The sequence below is a fragment of the Solanum lycopersicum genome, chromosome 5 (assembly GCF_036512215.1).
Source record: "Solanum lycopersicum chromosome 5, SLM_r2.1".
Lineage (NCBI taxonomy): Eukaryota > Viridiplantae > Streptophyta > Magnoliopsida > Solanales > Solanaceae > Solanum > Solanum lycopersicum.
This window is the reverse complement of record NC_090804.1, coordinates 21,516,986-21,538,241: the sequence shown is the minus strand read 5'-3', so window position 1 is coordinate 21,538,241 and position 21,256 is coordinate 21,516,986. Positions and strand designations below refer to the sequence as shown.

The following is a 21,256-nucleotide window of genomic DNA, read 5'->3' as shown; positions in this document are numbered from 1 at the left end:
GGAAAATTATTAAATAAACTCAATGAGAGGAACATTTGTGCGTCGTCATCAAAAGGGAGAACATGCTATAGTCTAGGTGTTTTGATGATCCTCATAAATGAAATATCTAATCAGGGACCATATCTAGGATAGAGTCCTCTAGTATTGGGACTGATAAAATGAGAAGTGAATGAATAAACTCGGCATAAGGTATATTTGTGTGTCTTTATCAAAAGGGAGAAAATGTTATATTCTAGGTGTTTTGATGATCCTCACAACTATAGGGACCCGATCCCTGGAATAATGCTCTTATCCTTATTCATCCTAGGGAATAGTTGCAAAGTTTTCATGTCAAATGGTAAATGAAAAGTTTAGCATATTGCACCAATAACAAAAGTGGACAAGATTTTTTGTTTCAGTGGCTCAAAGGTGCAGGAACCTGCTCCTCATAAAAGTTCTGTCTATTTGATGCATAATGGTGTACAACTGTATAGTTATCCTGTCAATGATAGGTGAGGCGCAAGTGTACTGAACCAATACGAATGGAAGAGGTTGTTTTTCCGAAGGTTAATAACTCTTTATGGTTTATTTAATAATGTAATAAACAACATATTAAGTTTATTCATTCAAGAAGATAGAGAACAAAAAGTCTTTGTCAAGAACTAAAGAATGAAAGAACCATCAAGGGACCTAGTCCCGGAAAGTCTATGTCTGAGAAAAGGATGAAAAGACAGTTTTCAAAATGTTGCCAATTTCAATGTGGTTGGTGCACAACATTTCACGACAATATACTCTCAGCCAATAGCCTCATCCCAAGGGTTTGTGTCCATTTTTATATAGTCTGTTCTCCAAAACACAAACTTAAGATTTTTGTTAAACAAAAACAAACAAGCGTAAAAGGAAAACGTCATCTTTAAATAACAATACTCATACTCAATAATTTGTTGAAAAAGTGCTAAAGCATCTTTGTTGAGTTTAAATTTTTTATCTAAGATTTTATAGGCGTTTGCAACTTGAAAATTCTCAAGTATACTAACAAAGACCGTCTTGGTGAAGTATTCTCCGGCAAGCACAACAAGGATTTAATCGAGCTGGAACTGTTAGAGTGTGCCTTAGGAGTTATACTTTCATCTTTATATTGTAAAGTTGTTCAAAATTTATAAATGATTACGAACATTTGTTTCTATTTTGGAAAGTCTAAGTTTGTTAAAGTTGACTGATTTAGTGGGCAACATGGTTGTTGCTTAGTCAAATTCTATGTTATACGGGGTTAGATAGCTTAGTGGGCAGTGTAGTATCTTCTTAGTTGAATTCTAAATCATCTAAGATTTAGGTGTTTTAGTGGGCAACATTGTTGTTGCTTAGTCTAAGCGTAAATCATTAAGAGAGTAGTGGTTTTGTGGGCAACCTGTGTGTTGTTTAGTTTAAATCTAGCTTGTTTAGAGGTGATAACTTAGTGGACAGTTTGGTATGTACTTAGTGTCACGAACTTTTTGATTCGGAAAATGTTCCGTGCGGCACTTGACGGTTTACTCACGACTCTTGCACGTTCTTGCAAACTCAAGTAAGCCTAAAACTCAGATCGCTAAGAAAATAAGAAGTAAGAAAGAACTTTGGAAGAAGGAACTTCTATTACTTGAAAAATGATTGGATGCTTTACAAGTAAAAATGAACTACTATTTATACTACTCTATGCCTAAGAGTTAGTAAATGCTACACTATACAAGTTCCTAAGACTATGCCTACAAGACGAGCTTCTAAGTCTTCCAAAAGGACTCCTAGATGCTCCTACTCTGCCCCATGATCTGAACAAGCCTCCCAAAGGCTTGAAACTGATGAAACTGCCGCCCCACTACCATGTGTAACAGCTGTAACGGCTGTAACTGCCGTAACAGCTGAAACTGTTGTAACGGCTGTCTCTTCACCTGCTGCTGGCCCCCTTGGCTGCTGACCTGCTTGGTAAGCCTGCACCCTTGCGCCTGCTGGCTGCCTAGTTGGTTGGCGTTCAGCCTGAATGGATGGCGGGACGTCACAATATCCCCCACCCCATGATGCGACGACCGCGACGCATTGCTGCAAGAACTCGTGAATTTTGTCTTTGAACTGCCACAAGTCTTCGTACTTCTCCCATGTGGCTTCCTCCGGAGTTTGTCCCTTCCAATGTACGAGAAACATGGCACTGGCCTGCTGTCCTGGTTTCCGCTTGGCTTGGTAATCTATGATAGCTTCAATATCACGATTATGCGAGGCAGTAACGGTGATAGGGGCCCGTTGTGACTTGTTCCGGCTGGGATCGTCCTTGTCCTCATGATAAGGCTTAAGGACGCTTGCATGAAAGACCGGGTAGATCTTGAAGTGTGGAGGTAACTCCAACCTGTATGAAATCTTACCCACCTTGGCAACAGTTTTTAACGGACCCTCATATTTCTGCACCAGGTTGTGATGCATGCCTCTAAGCGCCTTAAACTGCCTCGGATTAAACTTTACCAAAACCATATCACCTTCTTTGTAGTTGGTGGGACGTCGCTTGCGGTCGGCGAACTTCTTCATCCTCCTTGCCGCCTTGTTCAAATAAGATTTGGCAAGGTCGAGTTGCTCTTCCCAACCCTTGGCAAGGTTGTAAGCTCCCAAACTCTTCCCCTCGAACAATGTTGGCAATGAGTGCGGACTTTGGGGTTGCTGGCCCGTTGCTAACTCGAACACTGTGCGCCCTGTAGATTCACTCCTCTGCAAATTATAAGAAAATTGCGCCATGTCTAGGAGCTTAGCCCAATCTTACTTATATGCACTGACATAGTGCCTAAGATAGCATTCCAACAAGGCGTTGACGCGTTCAGTTTGGCCATCAGTTTGGGGGTGAAAACTGGTGGAGAAATTAAGTTTTGAACCAAGAATCTCGAACAGTTCACTCCAAAAGTTCCTTGTGAAACGAGGATCCCGATCACTAATGATGAACCTCGGCAGCCCCCAATACTTCACAACATTTTTAAAGAACAATTGTGGAGCTTCCTTAGAAGTACAACCGGCTTTGGCAGGCATGAATGTAGCATATTTGGAAAATCTATCCACTACAACCATAATAGTGCCAAACCCGTTTGACTTTGGCAAAGAAGTAATGAAATCCATAGATATGCTCTCCCAAGGACGATCAGCTATGGGTAATGGCTCCAACAGCCCTCCTGGTTGCCTTTGCTCTACCTTGTCTTGCTGGCACACTAGACAAGTCTACACGTACTGCTCAATCTCTTCCCGCATACGTGGCCAGAAATAGAAGGCCTCCACTAACGCCCTCGTTCTCTTCTGTCCCGGATGCCCAGCCCACGGAGTGTCGTGGCTTTCTTTGATAATACGCCGCCTGATGAATCCGAACTTTGGTACATAAATTCTCCAGCCAGTGGTAAGCAAGAACCCGTCTTCTACCCAAAACCGTTTGGTTTGGCCTTGAGCAGCCAGCTCCATAATCTTCTTGGCTTCCGTATCGCGTTGCAAACCATCTTTGATTGCGCCTTGAAACTCACTACGGACTGAGGAGATGGCCGCTAATTCAATCTTTCTTCTCAATGCATCAGCTACCACATTGCCCCTTCCTGGTTTGTACTCCAAGTTGTAGTCAAATTCCGCTAAGAAATCCTGCCAACGAGCCTGCTTTGGAGTGATCTTCTTCTGCGACTAAAAATAGCTAGTGGCAACATTGTCAGTTTTTACTACAAATTTGGAGCCTAGTAGATAATGCCTCCATGTGCGTAGACAATGCACAATGGCCGTCATCTCCTTCTACTGCACAGTGTACCGTCGTTCCGCTTCATTCAGCTTCCGGCTTTCGAATGCTATGGGGTGCTTCTCCTGCATCAAGACTCCCCCAATGTCAAAATCAGAAGCATCCGTATGGATTTCGAAGGTCTTGGTGAAGTCAGGCAGCATAAAGACTTTCTCTTTAGTAACCGCATCCTTAAGACCCTCGAACGCTTCCTCGCACTCCTCGCTCCACAACCAAGGCCTATTCTTCTTCAGCAGCTCCGTCAGTGGTGCAGCAATAGCGGAGTACCCGCTGATGAACCTGCGATAATAATTAGCAAGTCCAAGAAAAGAACGTAGCTTGGTCATTTTCGTAGGCGCTTCCCAATCTTCACCTTTGCCTCGTCCATACGAAGATCACCTTGGCTGATCACATGACCCAAGAAATGTACCTTTGGTTGGGCGAACTCGCACTTCTCCTGCTTGACATAGAGCTGATTTTCCCGCAAGACTTTGAAGACCTTCTTCAAGTGCTCTACATGCTCCTGCAAAGTGCTACTATAGACGACTATGTCATCTAAGTACACCACTACGAACTGGTCCAAGTAGGGATGCAAAATCTCGTTCATCAGTGTGCAAAATGTGGCAGGTGCGTTGGTTAAGCCAAAGGGCATCACCAACCATTCGAATGCTCCATACCTGGTCACGCATGCTGTCTTTGGCTCATCCCCCTCTGCAATGCGCACTTGATAGTAGCCTTTCCGGAGATCCATTTTGGTGAAGTATTTGTCTTCTCCAAGACGATCAAACAAATCTGCGATCAGCGGGATTGGATACTTGTTCCGAATTGTGATCTTGTTGAGCGCCCTGTAATCAATGCATAGACGCATCAACCCGTCTTTTTTCTTCTGAAACAGCACCGGTGCTCCATAGGGTGCCTTGGATGGACGAATATGACCTGCTTCAAGGAGCTCTTTCAATTGCTTCCTCAGTTCTTCTAATTCAGGCGGAGCCATGCGATAAGGTGCAAGCGCAGGTGGCTTGGCTCCCGGCTCCAACTCAATCATATGATCTACCTCGCGCCTCAAAGGTAGTGTCTTCGGAAGCTCCTCCGCCATCACATCGCTGTTTTCCTGCAAAACAGATTCTATGATAGGTGGCAGTGGCTGCATAGAACCATGGTCTTAACTCGAACTTGCGATGGTGGCTAAAAAGGTTGGCGCTCGTTTCTTCAGGCCCTTCACAATCTGCATGGCCGACAGTTGGGCATATCCGTCTTTCTTCGGCACCCTAATAAGTGGAAGCATACAAGACCCTTCCCCGTCCATCACCATGAGTTGTTGAAGGTAGGGACCAATCATCGTGTGGCAACATTGAATGAATTCCTGCCCAAGGATGACATCGGATATATCAGAAGAAGCTACGGTAAAGTTTGTCTTACCTTTCCACCGTCCCAAAGTGATGCTGACCACATGAGCAATTCCACATACGGGAGTTGGTGGGGCGTTGATCGTCTTGAGGCGGTTGTTGCTTGGAAAAATTTTCAGTCCCAATTTCTCTATCGCCGCCTTGGTCATGATGTTATCCTCAGCCCCGGAATCTACCATGGCCCGAACTGCTTGCCCATTGATGGAGATATCCACATATTGTGTGCTGAAATCCCCCGGGTTATCAGCCTGCTTTGCTATGGCACCACAGATTCTAACCATGCCCAACTGAGTGGTGTCTGCTGGTTTCGCCTTGTCTTGTGCCTCCTTTTCCTTCCGCTCACGGACGATGGCACTAAGACTCTTCATCTCTGGGCACCTGGCGTAACCGTGTGGTCCGCCACATATATAGCACCCGTCTCCTATGCTGGACTGCGTCCGCTTCTCCGAGAATTTCCGGCGTTCAAACCGTCTGCCATCGGACTTGGGTGTGTCTTGCTGCTTGGGTTGTGTCGATGGTTCTCTACCTCGGCCACGGTCTCCCCCGCCTTTAGCTTGACTGCCCTTTGCCTCCTTGCCCTTCGCGTTGTCCAAACGATCATGTTTGAAATCTGTCAAGGTCTCGGCTTGAGTGATGGCCTCATCGATGGTTTTTACTTGACGCCGCTCTAACTCGGTCCTCGCCCAATTCTGCAGCCGTTCCATGAAGGTGAACAGCATGTCATCCTCCGTGAGTTGGGGAATCTGGAGGGTCAAGATTGTGAACTCTTTCACATAGGCCCTAATACTTCCCGTCTGCTTCAACTCCCAAAGTTTGCGCTTCATCTCATAAACAACATTGTTGGGGAAAAAAGCTTTCTTGAATTCCTCAAGGAATTGTTCCTATGTGTCGATGGTGCGTGTGCCCCTCTTGATCTCGGCATCTTTGCGTTTCCACCACAACATGGCTACGTCGGAAAGATACAACACGGTAGTGTTGATATTGCTTGCATCGCTCCTGACCCGATTACACGTGAAATAATTTTCCAAGTGCCATAAGAAATTTCCTACCTCTAGGGCGTCTCGGACACCCTTGAATGTTGGTGGCTTGGGAACCTCGACCCTGGTCTCTCTTTCCTAGCCAAGTGATGTTGTTGCTCCAACCTCACTCTCTTCTTCGAGGGCTACTACCTTGTTCTTCAGTGTCTGGATCATCGTAGTGGCGTCCAAAAACCTGAACTCCAAGGAAGTAATGGATTCCTTCAACTCCAATTCAGTCCGCTTGCGTAGATCCAACTCCTTCCAGATGGTGTTAACTTCCTCAAGGGAATTTTATTACAGGTTTTTAACATCACTGCCCAAACCATTCAAGCGCTGCCCCAAAATCTCAACAACAAGTCTTTCCCTCTCAGCACTGTTAATCAATTCATGTCCAACAGTGACGTCTATAACGTCTTCACTGACGTCGTCTTCACTTTCCTCATATGTATTCTCCTGGAAAGATGTTTGTCCGTCGCCTGGTGGAGGATCATTTGGTGACAGATCGCTTGATGGTAAACTGCATGATTGCAGACTGCCTGGTGGAACACTCCCTGATGGCAGGTCGCCTAGGGGGACACTGCCTGATGGCAGGTCGCCTGGTGGAAGACTGCCTGTTGGCAGGTCGCCTGGTGGAGGATTGGGAAGACTGGGTTCGTTGCCCTTCTTGTTCTTTCCGTTTTTGTTCTTCTTTCCTCCCTGAACGTTGGGGGTACCGCTACCGTTTCCTCCGTTCGTCATTTTCTTATGATGAACCTTTGCTCTGATACCAACTGTCACGGACTTTTTGATTCGGACAATGTTCCGTGCGGAACTTGACGGTTTACTCACGACTCTTGCACGTTCTTGCAAACTCAAGTAAACCTAAAACTCGAATCGCTAAGAAAATAAGAAGTAAGACAGAACTTTGGAAGAAGGAACTTCTATTACTTGAAAAATGATTGGATGCTTTACAAGTAAAAATGAACTACTATTTATACTACTCTATGCCTAAGAGTTAGTAAATGCTACACTATACAAGTTCCTAAGACTATGCCTACAAGACAAGCTTCTAAGTCTTACAAAAGGACTCCTAGATGCTCCTAGTCTGCCCCATGATCTGCACAAGCCTCCCAAAGGCTTGAAACTGATGAAACTGCCACCCCACTACCATGTGTAACAGCTGTAACGGCTGTAACTGCCGTAATAGCTGAAACTGTTGTAACGACTGTCTCTTCACCTGCTGCTGGCCCCCTTGGCTGCTGACCTGCTTGGTCAGCCTGCACCCTTGCGCCTGCTGGCTGCCTAGTTTGGTGGCGTTCAGCCTGAATGGATGGCGGGACGTCACATTAGGCTCTTCAAGTAATAAATTTATTACTTTGTTGTGTGATTCATAACTTCTTTTCATGTCGGATGTAACTTTGTCTCTCTTTTTCTTAAAGAAGATTAGTGAAACAGTTGAAAATCTTGTGAGATAGGTCGTGGTTTTACTTTCTTCAGCATGGACATTTTCACTCGAAGGTACCACTCCAATGAACACCTAATGAATTTCGTTCCAACCTATGGCTATAACAAACAACTAAGGTTACATAGCCTAATATAAGATCGGGATCGATAAAATTCATTCTAAAGCACCAAATATCATCTCGAAAGAGGATGAAAACACCAAATTAAGCCACCTGTAAGGAGTTGATGGTAAATGCTCTACCATGTCTCATTTTTAAGGGCATAGGTGGTTTGTATGCAAGACAATACTAAACTTTAAATGTGGGCATAAAATCTCTTGTATTAAGGGAGATGTAATTTCCTTCACAATTTAATAAAAGATTAAACAATTTAATCATCAACACACACACGCAAACACACCCACACACGCACATGCACACACGCACACACATCCACAGGCACGCTCACACCCACAAACACGTATGAGTGCACACACATATGGACACGAACGCACACGCTCAGACAAATGCACGGACATCCACACACACGCACACACGCACAACACACACACACACACACACAAAACACACACGCACACACACATACGAACGCACATGAGCACACAAAAAGGAAGATGCATGTACGCACACACATCTTCAAACACGCAAACACCCACCCACACGCACAAGCCCACGCACACACCCGAACATGAAAATGGTAATTACATGGAATTTTCTTGCGGATTAGTATGAATATTTGTAGGAAAATATATTTCATGCATATTTGTATGCTAATCCATAACAGAATTCTTATATAATACATTTCTTTCCTATCGTGTGTTTAGTATCAATGAAAATTTGTCAATATCAAGTAAAAAAATGAAACAATGAAAATTTGATGTACCAAGTTTGGAAAATGTAATGACGCTTCAATGCATTTCTTCGTTTCTTGATTTTTAAGCATTTAGAGATTTCTTGTAGACATTTTGATTTCCTGGTCATTTATTTATGGTTTGTGCAATTTTAAGTGTTTTGGAGCTTAATAAGTTTGAATGTTTGAATTTTATCAGAACATCACACAGAAAGCCTTAAAATGGAATTGTAAGGGTCCCTTTATCTTCAAAATGTAGAGTATTTTTCTAAAAGGAACTTTGGTGTGGATAGTGAGGAATCTAGCTTAGAACGGAAACCCAAGGGAGTTTCAATGTAGGATTTTAGATTGAGTCTTTGATTTTATTTTTGATGATTTTCTAAGTCATGTTCATATAAGATATGTGCATAAGAAAATTGATTTCTTCCATAAACTTTTTGTGGTTTTGAAATCTTGGTTGATCTTTTAATCTTGAATGCATCCCTTGATTTTTATTTCTTCCTTTTTAGTCTTGGATGTTGACTGATCTTTGCTATCTTGAATGTACCCCTTGACCAACGGAGTTTTGTATCTTCTCTTTTTTTGCATCATCCTAGACAGATGTTAGAATTAATGCATAGTCTTGGATATTTGTTGATTGATTTCTTCCTTTAATGCTGGAATTTTGATTTATTTATTTTCTTTAGTCTCTAGTACATCAAATCATTTTCCCTATTGATGTAGTGTGTCTGACTTCTTTTCTTTATGATTTCTATGTCTTGATTATTTATTTTGACTATCTTTGATATATTCTGCATCCCTTGATTGATGAGCATATTTTCTCCTCCTTTATGTTTAGTATTTTTGGATCATAATTTTTCCTTCTTTTTCTACAACAAGTCACATGTCAGTTAAGTGTTTCATTATTAAAATTCTATGAGGCTAATAGTTCCAAGTGAAAAATCCAAATGGAATATTGGGGGAAAACCCACATATATAAACCACATGTATTCATAAGAATTCAATATATACCCCATTATAAATTAAATAGTAAATTTTGGAAAATACTCTTGTTGCATGCATGATTATATAGACACTCCTTGTATGCTGAACAATTTGAAGGACAACAGATGGTTTCAAGTGGTAAGGAATAGAAACTAATTTATTGATAAAATAATCAGCCAAAAACTAAAGAAAAACATAGGATTGTACATGTTCTAAATGGTCATGAAACCCATGTTAATTTCTGAAAGATGAGAAATCTTGAACCATTTGTAGACATTGATAAAGTTAACACTTCCAAGGAAATAAGGTTGATAATTATGTTAAATTTTGGTTGAAACTTTCTTTTACTGGGAAGCCTTTAATTTACAGGCTCCATAATTTGGTGACGTGTTGCATGATATCTCTCGATGGCATATGCTTTAGTCTTTCTTACTTTGATAAAGTTAACACTTCCAACGAAATAAGGTTGAAGATTTCATCCATCAGAGCTTCTAACAATGGACGATCCTCTATCCACAAATACCACAATTTGCCGTGACATGTAAAAAGTCCACATGTTGTAGCCATTCGCAGCACCTTACCTCTAATGTTTTAAGAGAAGTAAGATCTAAAAGTGTATAAGGAATAACCTTTGTTCGAAAGTCATATATTCAGATATGAGTTTAGGAAAGAGAGTCGTACAAGCTGATAGGGTAGAAAACCTCAGTGCAAATGTCCGTATACATACAATCTCAGAAAGGATAACAAATGCTTCATTCCATCAAATATCTATTTGAATGACTCAAAATCCACCATCTCTATGAAAGGACCAATACACAATTCTCTTAACCCGGTGATACGGTGAAGTCTTCCTGTGGTTACACATATCAATTTTGGACATTCTGCTATATCCAAATCTGAAAGTGAAGGCATTTCCGACACATGTAAAGGAAAGGAAACTAAGTTGTTACAGTATCTGACCAACAAAGTCTTCAAAGACCGACAATTCTCTACTTTTCCATTAAGCACCTCTCCACTTGGTAAAATGGTCAATTTATCACAATAAAATAAATGAAAACTTTGAAGGGAAGTAAAATAATTCTCTCCACTTTGAATAGAAAATGAACTGAAATTGGTGTAGAAGGATATTTTTTAAGCTCTTAAAAGAATGGAGATTGTAGAAGATTTGGGGAAATTCACGAAACTGTCAACAATCTGATATTGACAAGAATTAAAGAGAAACAGTGTTGCGTAGAATTTCATCTAAAAGACAAGTGCCCGCTGTTTCACGAATGTGTAGGTGATTGTCTTGACCTCCCACAAACTCGGTCGCACCTCCGCCATCGCCCAGGGTTGGTTTTAGCAACAAAAAGAAGAAAATCAGCAACTCAAAATCATAGAAAGGACCCCCAAAATTTATTCAGAACCCAATGCACACAAATTATATATGTAAATTAATTTTATAGAACATTTCTGGGTCAATTGAACAATCATAATACAAAAATGAGGTTTCTTTTATTCAACTCACATGTCAATAATAACAAAAAATATAATCATAACGCCTAAAAGGGACAAACCAAGGTCAGGACCTCTAAAAATTGAACTAAACCCTCACCTAAGACTAAAATCATCCACAGAAAAAACAATGGAACTCTCAAAAGTTCAATATGAGCATCAAAAGTCTAAAATATTGACCAAGGTTAATCCAAAGACTAAAATTGTACCAATTTTCTAACTAAGGACCTCAAATCCTCAAAAAGATTTACATTTGAATACAACAACTCTCTTAAACAAATCACTACGTTCAATATTAAGAATCAAAACAAGGAATATAAAAAACATTTTGGGCTAGGCAAATTTATAATTGGTAACAACTATAATATATTACCATAACCTCCAACGAGTACAAATAAAAGAGCACCTACTTCTTAAATAGTGAATAGGCCTCTAACAAAACAAACAACTAGTTAAATAATAAAGGGTGAATAAATTGTCTACATTTACCTCTTTGAACTACTAAGTAAGTGTAATGTTTCACTAATTTTCTTTTTTATCTATGTTACTGCATCTTTCGTATATGCACATATGTCTCTGAATCTCCTCCAATTCCTAGAATGCCAAGTGAGATATATAATTCTCCACATATGGATGCCATGATCTATTTTAGGAATTGATTCCAACGATCCCTTTTTATGATTTCCAGGATTTGTAAAATACCAATATTTTGCATTAGAACTTTTGTCCAGTGGTGCATAGATTTCCACACAGCTGATGCCAATTTTAAGTCTTCAAAGAGATGAACATTAGTTTTCAATACTTTTCCCTCACATAAACAACATGCAATATTCTCCACTTGAATCTGCAGTATCAACTTTCTTTTCCTGGATGAGTAATCTCCCTTTCACTGCTAGCCATGTCATGAATCTTTGCTTTGGTATAACTATTGATACCCACGTTAGTTTAGAAATATTCAATGTAGGCTTGGGGACAATGAGTGCTTGATAGGTCTTGGTAGTAGAATACTTACCAGTTTGAGTCGGCATATATCTTCTTTGATTGTACTAGCCCTACATGTGCTCATTTAGTGCATCAAATTTTCTCCAATACCAACTACAGTCGATAAGAGTTTTATGAGTCTATATTGATGTGTGCATCTTTATATATATGGCGTGAACCCATTTATCCCATAGTAACTCTTTCTTCACTACAATTTTCTATAGAAATTGACCTACGGATGCCTTGTTCCAATTGCTACACCCTTTAATATACAAATCACTTTGCCTTTTTTGGAAAAAACACTTTATCCTATGCAACCAAACCTACCTATTTCTTATCAGCACTGTTTCCTCATAAGAAATACCTGCATATCTAATCCACTTTCTTCAAATACTTTAGGGAAGGATGAAAATTGCTCCCCAAAAGTTATGAATTGAGAAGAGTACTGCATTAATTGCTTTCAATCTTCCTGCATATGAAAGTTGTTTCGAGTATGTTACTTTTATTCTGTGAGTAATCTTCTCTACCAGGGACCAACAACAATTTTTTTCCATTTCTTAGGTCACAAGGGGAGCCCTAACTATTTTATTGGTCATGCACCCTCTAAAATCAAGTTCCAGCTAGGATTTTAATTCTGATACTCTCATCAGCCCAGCTAGTTACACATTATATTTTTCAAAGTTAGCCTCCAAACCAGTAGCAGCAGTGAAGTGAGCTAATGATTCCATCACTCTATTCACCGAGTCCACATTTCCTTTCAAAAAAAATCATTAGATCACCAGCAAATATAAGGTGTGTAAGTTTCATTTCTTTCACATTTGGTGGTATTTGAAGTCTGGAAATTTACTCATTGTATGTAGTGTTCTAGAAAAGTATTCCATTACAAATACAAAAAAAAGGAGACATTGGGTCTCCTTTCCTCAAGCCTCTCTGCCTGCAAAAAACTTTTGTTACCCTATTCACTTTGACTGAGAACATGGTGGTTGTTACTCCCAACATAATCAAATTCACAAATTGTCCAGGTAACCAAAAATGGATTAGCACTTCATCCATAAAGTCCCAGCTGACCATATCATATGCTTTGTTCAAATCATTCTTCATAAGAAATCTAGGAGATGCATTCTTCTGGTTGTAATTTCTCAAGATATCACGGGGAATGAGTACTTATGCATCATTGGTTTTTTTTGGACAAAGGCTGACTGGTCCTCTTTAAATATAAGACTGATAGTTGATTTCAACATACTATAAATTAACTTAGATATGCACTTGTAAATGACATTACAACAAGGGATAGGTGCTAATTGACTGGAAAATTTAAGCTTATTAATCTTGGGAACAAGTGCTATACTAGTTGAGTTAATCCGCCTATAAATCTTGTTATTCTTGAAAAACTCTAGCACTGCATTGGTAACATTTTCTCCCACAATTTGACTAGATGATTTATAAAATCCACTTCCACATCCATCTGGTCCAGAGCTTTTGTTAGTATCTATCTTAAATATAGGCTTCTTCACTTCAGCTGGCTCAAACCTTTTAATTAATTCACATTGTTGTTCCTCTTTAAACACCATTCATTTCCTTAATAGTTCCCCAACAGCAGGCATTCGATTTACTGTATCATTTCCTAAAATTTCTTCATAATATTCCACGAATAGTGTTGCAATGACAACATGGTCTATTTTCCAGTTTCCTAATTTGTCTTTTAATTGTGATGTGGTTTGCTTCAACATTCTATGTTTAATGACATAGTAGAAGTACCTTGTATTATCTTCTCCCATTCTTATCCATGTATCCTTGCTTCTTTGTTGTAAAAATATTTCAGCCATAAATAAATATCTTTTGGCTCTTAATTTATTGATATTCTACATTCCTTGGATCCATTTGCAATTGTATATGAGCCTGTTGAAGCTTGACTATATCATCATTCTCTTCACTCACTATATTCTTGAGAGCTTGTGAGTGTGATGCTATCAACTTCTTTTTGAGCAATTTCACTCTTCTCACAACCTTGTACATCATGCATCCCTCTATATTAACCTTATATCCTTCTTGTACTATCTCCTAGAACCATTTATATGTGCCCAAACATTATAGAATTGGAATGATCTATTAGTCTAATATTCCTCAGTCATCATCACATTTTCTAGAAAATTATCACTAATACCCTCAAGTAAGAATAAGGCTTTACAATCAGGCATTGTATCCAGCAAATCTCTATTAATGAATATCCAGTCTATTTTTGAAAAAAAATCTATGTTCTTCATGCTTGTCACTCCATGTATATGTATTCCCCTAAGTTTATTCTATCAATCAACATTCAGTCACACTGTCATTAAAATCCATGATTTTAGCCCACATAACAAGTTTCCTCATATTCTATCCTCTGCATTCTTACATTGAATTAAAATCACCTAACACTAGCCAAGGTTTGTTACAACTTTTACTTTGAGGAAATAAAATTTTCCACGTGTCTTTCCTTTCTTCCTGGCTATTAAAAGCATATACATATGTTATCCTAAAAGAAATTTGCAAGGGAATAAACATAATCTCACACGTTATCTGTTGTGAAATATTACTAATGATAGTACTTTGGTATCCATGTAACCCATATTCTTCCATTATAATGTTTTTTCAAGTTTGTGATATGTATTCCAAGCAAAAAAACATATAATCTGCCAATTGTCCAATCTTACAATACTTTATTTTCATTTGTAGTAAGCCTACCTTTTCTTCATTGCAAATGATTTTAACTTCCATTATCTTATTAGGGCCATTTAGACCCCTCAAATTCAAGCTAAGGACATTATTAATTTTCGGGCTTTAGAATAGTCCGTCCACCCACATATCCTGCATAAGCTTCCAATTCATTATCCCTTTGTAGTACCTGGAAATAATTCATATTTTTTATCCGAGATAACTGACCTGGAGGGGTCTTTGGAGAAGATTTCCCTGTTTTAACTGGAGTTTTCAATTGTTTCATGTTGCCCGATCTCTCTTTGTTCTCATGTTTCTCCTTATCATGTTGTTGTATCACTATGCCAATTTGACCTTTTTTAGCTTGCCATTATTTGTTTTTTCCTTCCTTATTCCCATCCACATTTTTTGGAGGTTCTTGAGATTGTGGTCTTGTTAGACTCGCAAACTTGATCTAACTACGTGCAGACATGTCAAGGACTTGGGCATTGGTCTTGACATGGATGATGGAAAAACAGTGCAACACAAGTTCAAGGTGCTTGGGTGTTTGCAAGGCATCTTGGACGTGCATGGACATGCATGTCTTACGTGCGGGCTAAGGGCATTTGCAAGACATCATGTTGACTTGATGAGACAAGGCTGTGAAGACTTGACAATGTAATGAACAAAGGCAGTTCACCCGAATTGCTGAAAGAAAACTAAAATGTTGGTAGACGGCTAAAATATTCTATATGTTGGAAGCTGGCAAAAATATTTTAAGTTTTGGAATGAAGCCTGAAATATTCTAAGTTTTAGAATATTAGTATTTCGTGAAGATAAGAATGTAATTTGAATTAGATTCTATCTGTTAGAAATATAGTTGTTGGAAAGTTAGTTTTGAACCTTGTGATGACAAGTGTCGGAAAGGTGTCATTTGTAACTGTCGCATGTAACTTCCATTGTGCAGAAATTTGGTTAAGGGTGAAAATTCGTCTAAGGCTTAGGCAGAGTGTTTTCAGCTTTAGACTAATTCGTGAAACCTTCCTTTGTATTAATTACAGATCAATAAAGGTTGGGACTGGTTCCTGTAAACTCTGCTGGTTGTTTGACGTTCCTGTTTTTTGTATTTCTATACTTAGTCAATTTTGTGGGTGCAAGTAGGCTGAGTGTTACAGAGGTTTGTAAGACTGCCTAGAGTGGTGTGCGATAAAAATAAATGGACCCTCTTTCAATTGGTATCAGAACACGGTTAAACAATGGTGAAAAATGCAGAACTGTGGGAATTGGCACGAAAAATTGAATCCTTCGTCGGGTTTACTGATGATATTTTGGGAGACCCTACGTTTGTGGATTTATTTACACAAATCATTGATTTGAGAGTTGACGCTGAGAAATTTAAGGGAGAGATTCGTGGATATCGATAGAATGTTGATAACCACATCACTGATATCATGGACTTTCATACCACAACTACGCAAAAACATAAGGGACTGCAGAAGGAAAATGAGAACCTTCGGGCAGAGCTCGTTGAATTGTGTCGGGCTGTGGCTACGTTGAGTTCAACTCGTGTTGAATCATTTAAGTTTAAGATTCAAGAACCTAAGGCCTTTAGTGGCGCAAGGAGTGCTAAAGAATAGGAAAATTTTATTTGGGACATGGAACAGTATTTTACTGCTGCAAGGGTGCCTGATGCTGACAAGTTTAATATTACCACAATGTATTTGTCGAGTTATGCTAAACTTTGGTGGAGGACTCGAAATGCAGACGATGTAAGTGTTGGTCGTCCTAGAATTGATACATGGGATAAGTTAATAAAAGAAATGCGTGATCAATTTCTTCCTAGCAACGCATCTTTACCTCTGTGATGTTAGACATACAAAATATGTCTGATGAGGATAAACTTCATAACTTCATTTCGGATATGCAAGGCTAAGCTCAAAATGAACTACGGAGGCAGAATATTAAAGATCTGCTTGGGGCAATTGCTGCTGCCGATTCGTTGGTGGATTTTCGGACGGCTCGTCCTTCGACAGACGTCCCCTCCACTTCAAAAACTAAGAAAAAATAAGAATAAAGGGGAATGGAGAAAGGATAGTCGGAAAGACAATACAAATGGTAAAGGAAAGGCACAAATTAAGGATGGAAAAGACAGGCCAAAGAAGAAAGATGGAAATTCGAAGGGCTGTTGGACTTGTGGTGGTCCTCATTTGGCCAACTCTTGTCCAAACCGGGAAAAAGTGAATTCTTTGCTTGCTAGTAATATGAATCAAAGGGAGGAGGATGAAGAAATCGTGGCTGCAATGGCAAACCCATTGGGATTGTCCTTCAATCACATTATGGGGATTAATAATGTTGGAGAAATCTCTAGCAATTCGAATCCTCATGCTTCCTTAATTCATATAGAACTGAAAGTGAAAGAACAACGTGTGATGGTAATGGTTGATACAGGAGCCACACATACGTTTGTAGATCTGAAGATCGCTACAAAATTGGGGCTGAAGTTGTCTAAAAGCCCTTCCTACGCCAAAACAGTCAATGCTAAGGCACAAGCCATTGTGGGCATGGCTTATGGTGTGTCTATGTCGACTGAAAGTTGGGTGGGAAAACATAACTTGATGGTGATGCCACTTGGTGACTTTGAAATCATACTTGGGATTGATTTCCTAATAAAATTCTAGTTTGTTCCGTTTCCTCACTTAGATGGAGTGATGGTCACGAATTAAAGAAATGTTGTCTTTCTCAAAGGTGTTCATCCGTTTGGGAACATTAATAAAGTTGCAAAGAAGAAAGACAAGGGAATGTTGTTGTCTGCTATGTCAATCGACAAAGGGCTGAAGAAGGGTGATGACACTATACTTGCTGCCTTGGTCGAAGTAAAACCTGATGTGAAAATACAAGTGCCTGATTGTGTTGTTGAATTACTTAAATAGTATGCTGATGTTATGCCGCCTGAATTACAAAAGAAATTACCACCAAGGAGAGATATTGATCAAAAGATTGAGTTGCTGCCTGGTACTGTTGCTCCTGCACAGGCTCCTTATCGTATGGCTCTTAAGGAATTGGTTGAATTACGCAAACAATTGAATGAGTTGCTAGATGCTGGATTGATTCAATCATATAAGGCCCCATATGGTGCTCCGGTTCTATGTCAAAAGAAACTGGACGGAACGATGCAAATGTGTGTAGACTACCGGGAGCTGAACAAGACAACTATAAAGAACAAGTATCCGGTTCCGTTGGTGAAAGATTTGATGGACATGTCAAACAAGGCATGCTGGTTCACAAAATTTTATCTTAGGGCAGGTTATTGGTAGGTTAGGATAGCAGAGGGTGATGATCCAAAAACAACATGTGTAACTACATATGGTTTATCTGAATTCCTTGTAATGCCATTTGGGTTGACTAATGCCCCGGCAACATTTTGCAACTTAATGAAGAATGTACTATTTGACTATCTCGAATCCTTTGTTGTTGTTTACCTAGATGATATTGTCTTTTATAGTCGAATATTGGAGGAACATGTTAATCACCTAAGTTTGGTTTTCTCTCAATTGAGAAAATACACAATTCATTTAAAGATGAAAAAGTGTGAGTTTGCTCAACAAGAGATAAAGTTCTTGGGGCATCTTGTTAGTAAAAACAAAGTTCGAATGGATACTAAGAAAGTGCAAGCCACTGTTAATTGGCAGGAACCTCGTCATTTGAATTATTTGAGGTGGTTTCTTGGCTTGGCTAACTATTACAGAAAGTTTATTACTGGTTACTCAAAAAATGTTCCGGCTTTGAAAGATTTGTTGAAGAAAGATACAATGTGGGTTTGGTCTGAACGATGTGATGAAGCAATTAGGAATTTGAAGAATGCTATTGCATCTGAACCTATACTCAAACTGCCTGATTTCGAGTTACCATTTCAAGTGCACCCTGATGCGTCAGACAAGGCAGTTGGTGGCGTATTAGTGCAAGAAGATCATCCAGTGGCCTTTGAAAGTAGATAATTGAATGATGCTGAACAAAGATATTCAACACATGAAAAGGAAATGGTTGCGGTGGTACACTGTTTGCAGGTTTGGAGAGTTTATCTCTTGGGTACTCGGTTTGTAGTAAGAACTGATAATGTGGCAAATACATTTTTCAACATAGAGAAAAAGTTCAGTCCTAAACAAGCACGGTGGCAAGAATTCCTGGCGGAATATGTTTTTATGTGGGAACATAAACCCGGAAAACACAACCAGGTTTCTGATGCGTTGAGTAGAAAAGAAGTGTTTGTTGCAGATTCAATTTCAAAACTGGAAGCTGATTTGTATGATAGAATCAGGCTGTGTGCTGCAAATGATTCATTGTATGTTAAATGGATGGGTCAAGTGCAAGATAGCACAATGAGACGGTATTGGATCGAGAACGATCTGCTCTATTTTAAAAAGGGGAAGAATTATTGTACCAAATCAAGGCGGGTAGCGCAAAGACTTAATGAAAGAGGCGCATGACTCTACTTGGGCTGGACATCCTGGTGTTGAAAGGATGTTAGCCTTACTGTCTCGTGTTTATTTTTTGCCGAAAATTGAAGACGATATAGAAGCGTACGTCAAGACTTGTCATGTTTGGAAAGTGGACAATACTGAACATAAGAAGGAAGCAGGGTTGCTGCAACCTTTGCCTGTTCCTGAAAGGCCATGGCTATCAGTAAGTATGGATTTCATTTCTGGATTTCCTAAAGTAGATGGCAATGCATATATCATTGTGGTAGTTGACAAGTTTCCAAAATATTCTATTTTCATTGCTGCTCCTGAACTATGGTCATTTGAAGCTGCTGCTGATTTGTTCTATAAACATGTGGTTAAGTATTTTGGTGTTCCGGCTGACATTGTGAGTGATAGAGATACAAGGTTCACTGGTAGATTTTTGACAGAATTGTTCAATATGATGGGAACCGAATTAATATTTTCTACTGCAAATCATCCACAAATAGATGGACAGACGGAAAGAATTAATCACTTGTTGGAAGAATACTTGAGGCACTATGTGACAGCAAGTAAATGGAATTGGGTAACATTGTTGTACATTGCGTAGTTTTGCTACAATCTGCACAAGTCGTCTGCAACAGAAATGAGCCCCTTTGAAATCGTTTTAGGCAGGCAGCCTATGACGCCACTAGATGTTGCCAAATCTAAAAATCAGGGAACATGTCCAGCAGCATATAGGGTTTCAAGGGACAGACTTGAAATGTTATCTGAGGCACAAGATAGCTTGCGCAAGGCTCAGCGGCGCTTGAATAAGTATGCTGATCAACATCGTCGCTCAGTTGAGTTCAATGTCGGTCAAAAGGTGTTGCTGAAACTCACCCCACAAATCTGAAAAACAGATTGTAAGTAAGACTAGACATCGGGGTTTGATTCCTAAGTATGATGGTCCATTCAAAGTGGTGAAACGAGTGGGCGAAGTTGCTTATAGGTTGAAGCTGCCAGAAAGGTTGAAAATCCATCCCTTTTTCCATGTGAGTTTCTTGAAACCTTACTTTGGAGATGCAGACTATCCGGACAGAAACAGGTCAAAGAGGGCTCATCCATAAGTACCTACACAGTATGATGCTGAAATTGAGAAGATCCTTGACCACCGAGTTTTGGGCACAAGTAAGAAGAATACTAAGACTTAATTCTTGGTTCATTGGAAAGGCAAGATTGCAGCAGATGCTATTTGGGAGAAAGCAAAAGACTTATGCCAGTTTGATGCTCAAATCGAGGACTATCATAAAACAGTCTCGATGAGGACATCGAGTTCAAGTGGTGCGGTGGTCTGTTTGACCCGCAAACTACTTGATCTAACTACGTGCAGACATGTCAAGGACTTGGACATTGGCCTTGACATGGATGATGGCAAAACAGTGCATCACAAGTTCAAGGTGCTTGGGTGTTGGCAAGGCATCTTGGACGTGCATGGCATACGTGCCAGCTAAGGGCATTGGCAAGACATCATGTTTACTTGATGAGGCAAGGATGTGAAGACTTGACAATGTCAGGAACAAAGGCAGTTCACCCGAATTGTTGAAATAAAAATAAGTGTTGGAAGACAGCTAAAATATTCTAAGAGTTGGAAGCTGGCAGAAATATTCTAAGTGTTGGAATGAAGCCTGAAATATTCTAAGTGTTAGAATATTAGTATTTCGTGTAGATAAGAATTTAATTTGAATTAGATTCTATCTGTCAAAAATATAGCTGTTGGAAAGTTAGTTTTGAACCCTGTGTTGACAAGTGTCGGACATGTGTCATTTGTAACTGCCGCATGTAATTGCCATTGTGCAGAAATTTCGTTTAAAGGTGGAAATTTGTCTAAGCCTTAGGCAGAGTGTTTTTAGCTTTAGACTAATTCGTGAAACCTTCCTTTGTATTAATTACAGATTAATAAAGTTTGGGACTGGTTCTTGTAAACTCTGCTGGTTGTTTGACGTTGCTGTTTTAAGTATTTCTATACTTAGTCAATTTTGTGGGTGTAAGTAGGCTGAGGGTTACAGACGTTTGTAAGATTGTCTAGAGTGGTGTGCAATAAAAATAATTCAACCCTCCTTCAGGTCCTTTATTCTTAAATTTACACCACTTCTTCATCATGGCCATGTTCACTGCAGAACATACAAAGTATTGGCTTCCAATCATACTTTATTAAATGTTCGACCAATTTGC

General features: G+C 39.6%; 2 protein-coding genes across 2 annotated transcripts; one reads left to right on the top strand and one right to left on the bottom strand.

The window, feature by feature from the left end:
- Nucleotides 1-1,767: 1,767 nt before the first annotated feature.
- Nucleotides 1,768-2,733, bottom strand: LOC138348689 (uncharacterized). The gene has a single exon (XM_069298261.1). The coding sequence runs from the start codon at nt 2,731-2,733 to the stop codon at nt 1,768-1,770; it is 966 nt and encodes a 321-aa protein (XP_069154362.1).
- A 15,430-nt stretch (nt 2,734-18,163) lies between these two features.
- On the top strand, nt 18,164-18,580 carry LOC138348688 (uncharacterized mitochondrial protein AtMg00860-like). The gene has a single exon (XM_069298260.1). The coding sequence runs from the start codon at nt 18,164-18,166 to the stop codon at nt 18,578-18,580; it is 417 nt and encodes a 138-aa protein (XP_069154361.1).
- The last annotated feature ends 2,676 nt before the right edge of the window (nt 18,581-21,256 follow it).

Coding starts and splice junctions, on each gene's coding strand:
- LOC138348688 (XM_069298260.1), top strand. CDS start 18,164: ATGAAAAAGTGTGAGTTTGCTCAACAAGAGATAAAGTTCTTGGGGCAT.
- LOC138348689 (XM_069298261.1), bottom strand. CDS start 2,733: ATGGCGCAATTTTCTTATAATTTGCAGAGGAGTGAATCTACAGGGCGC.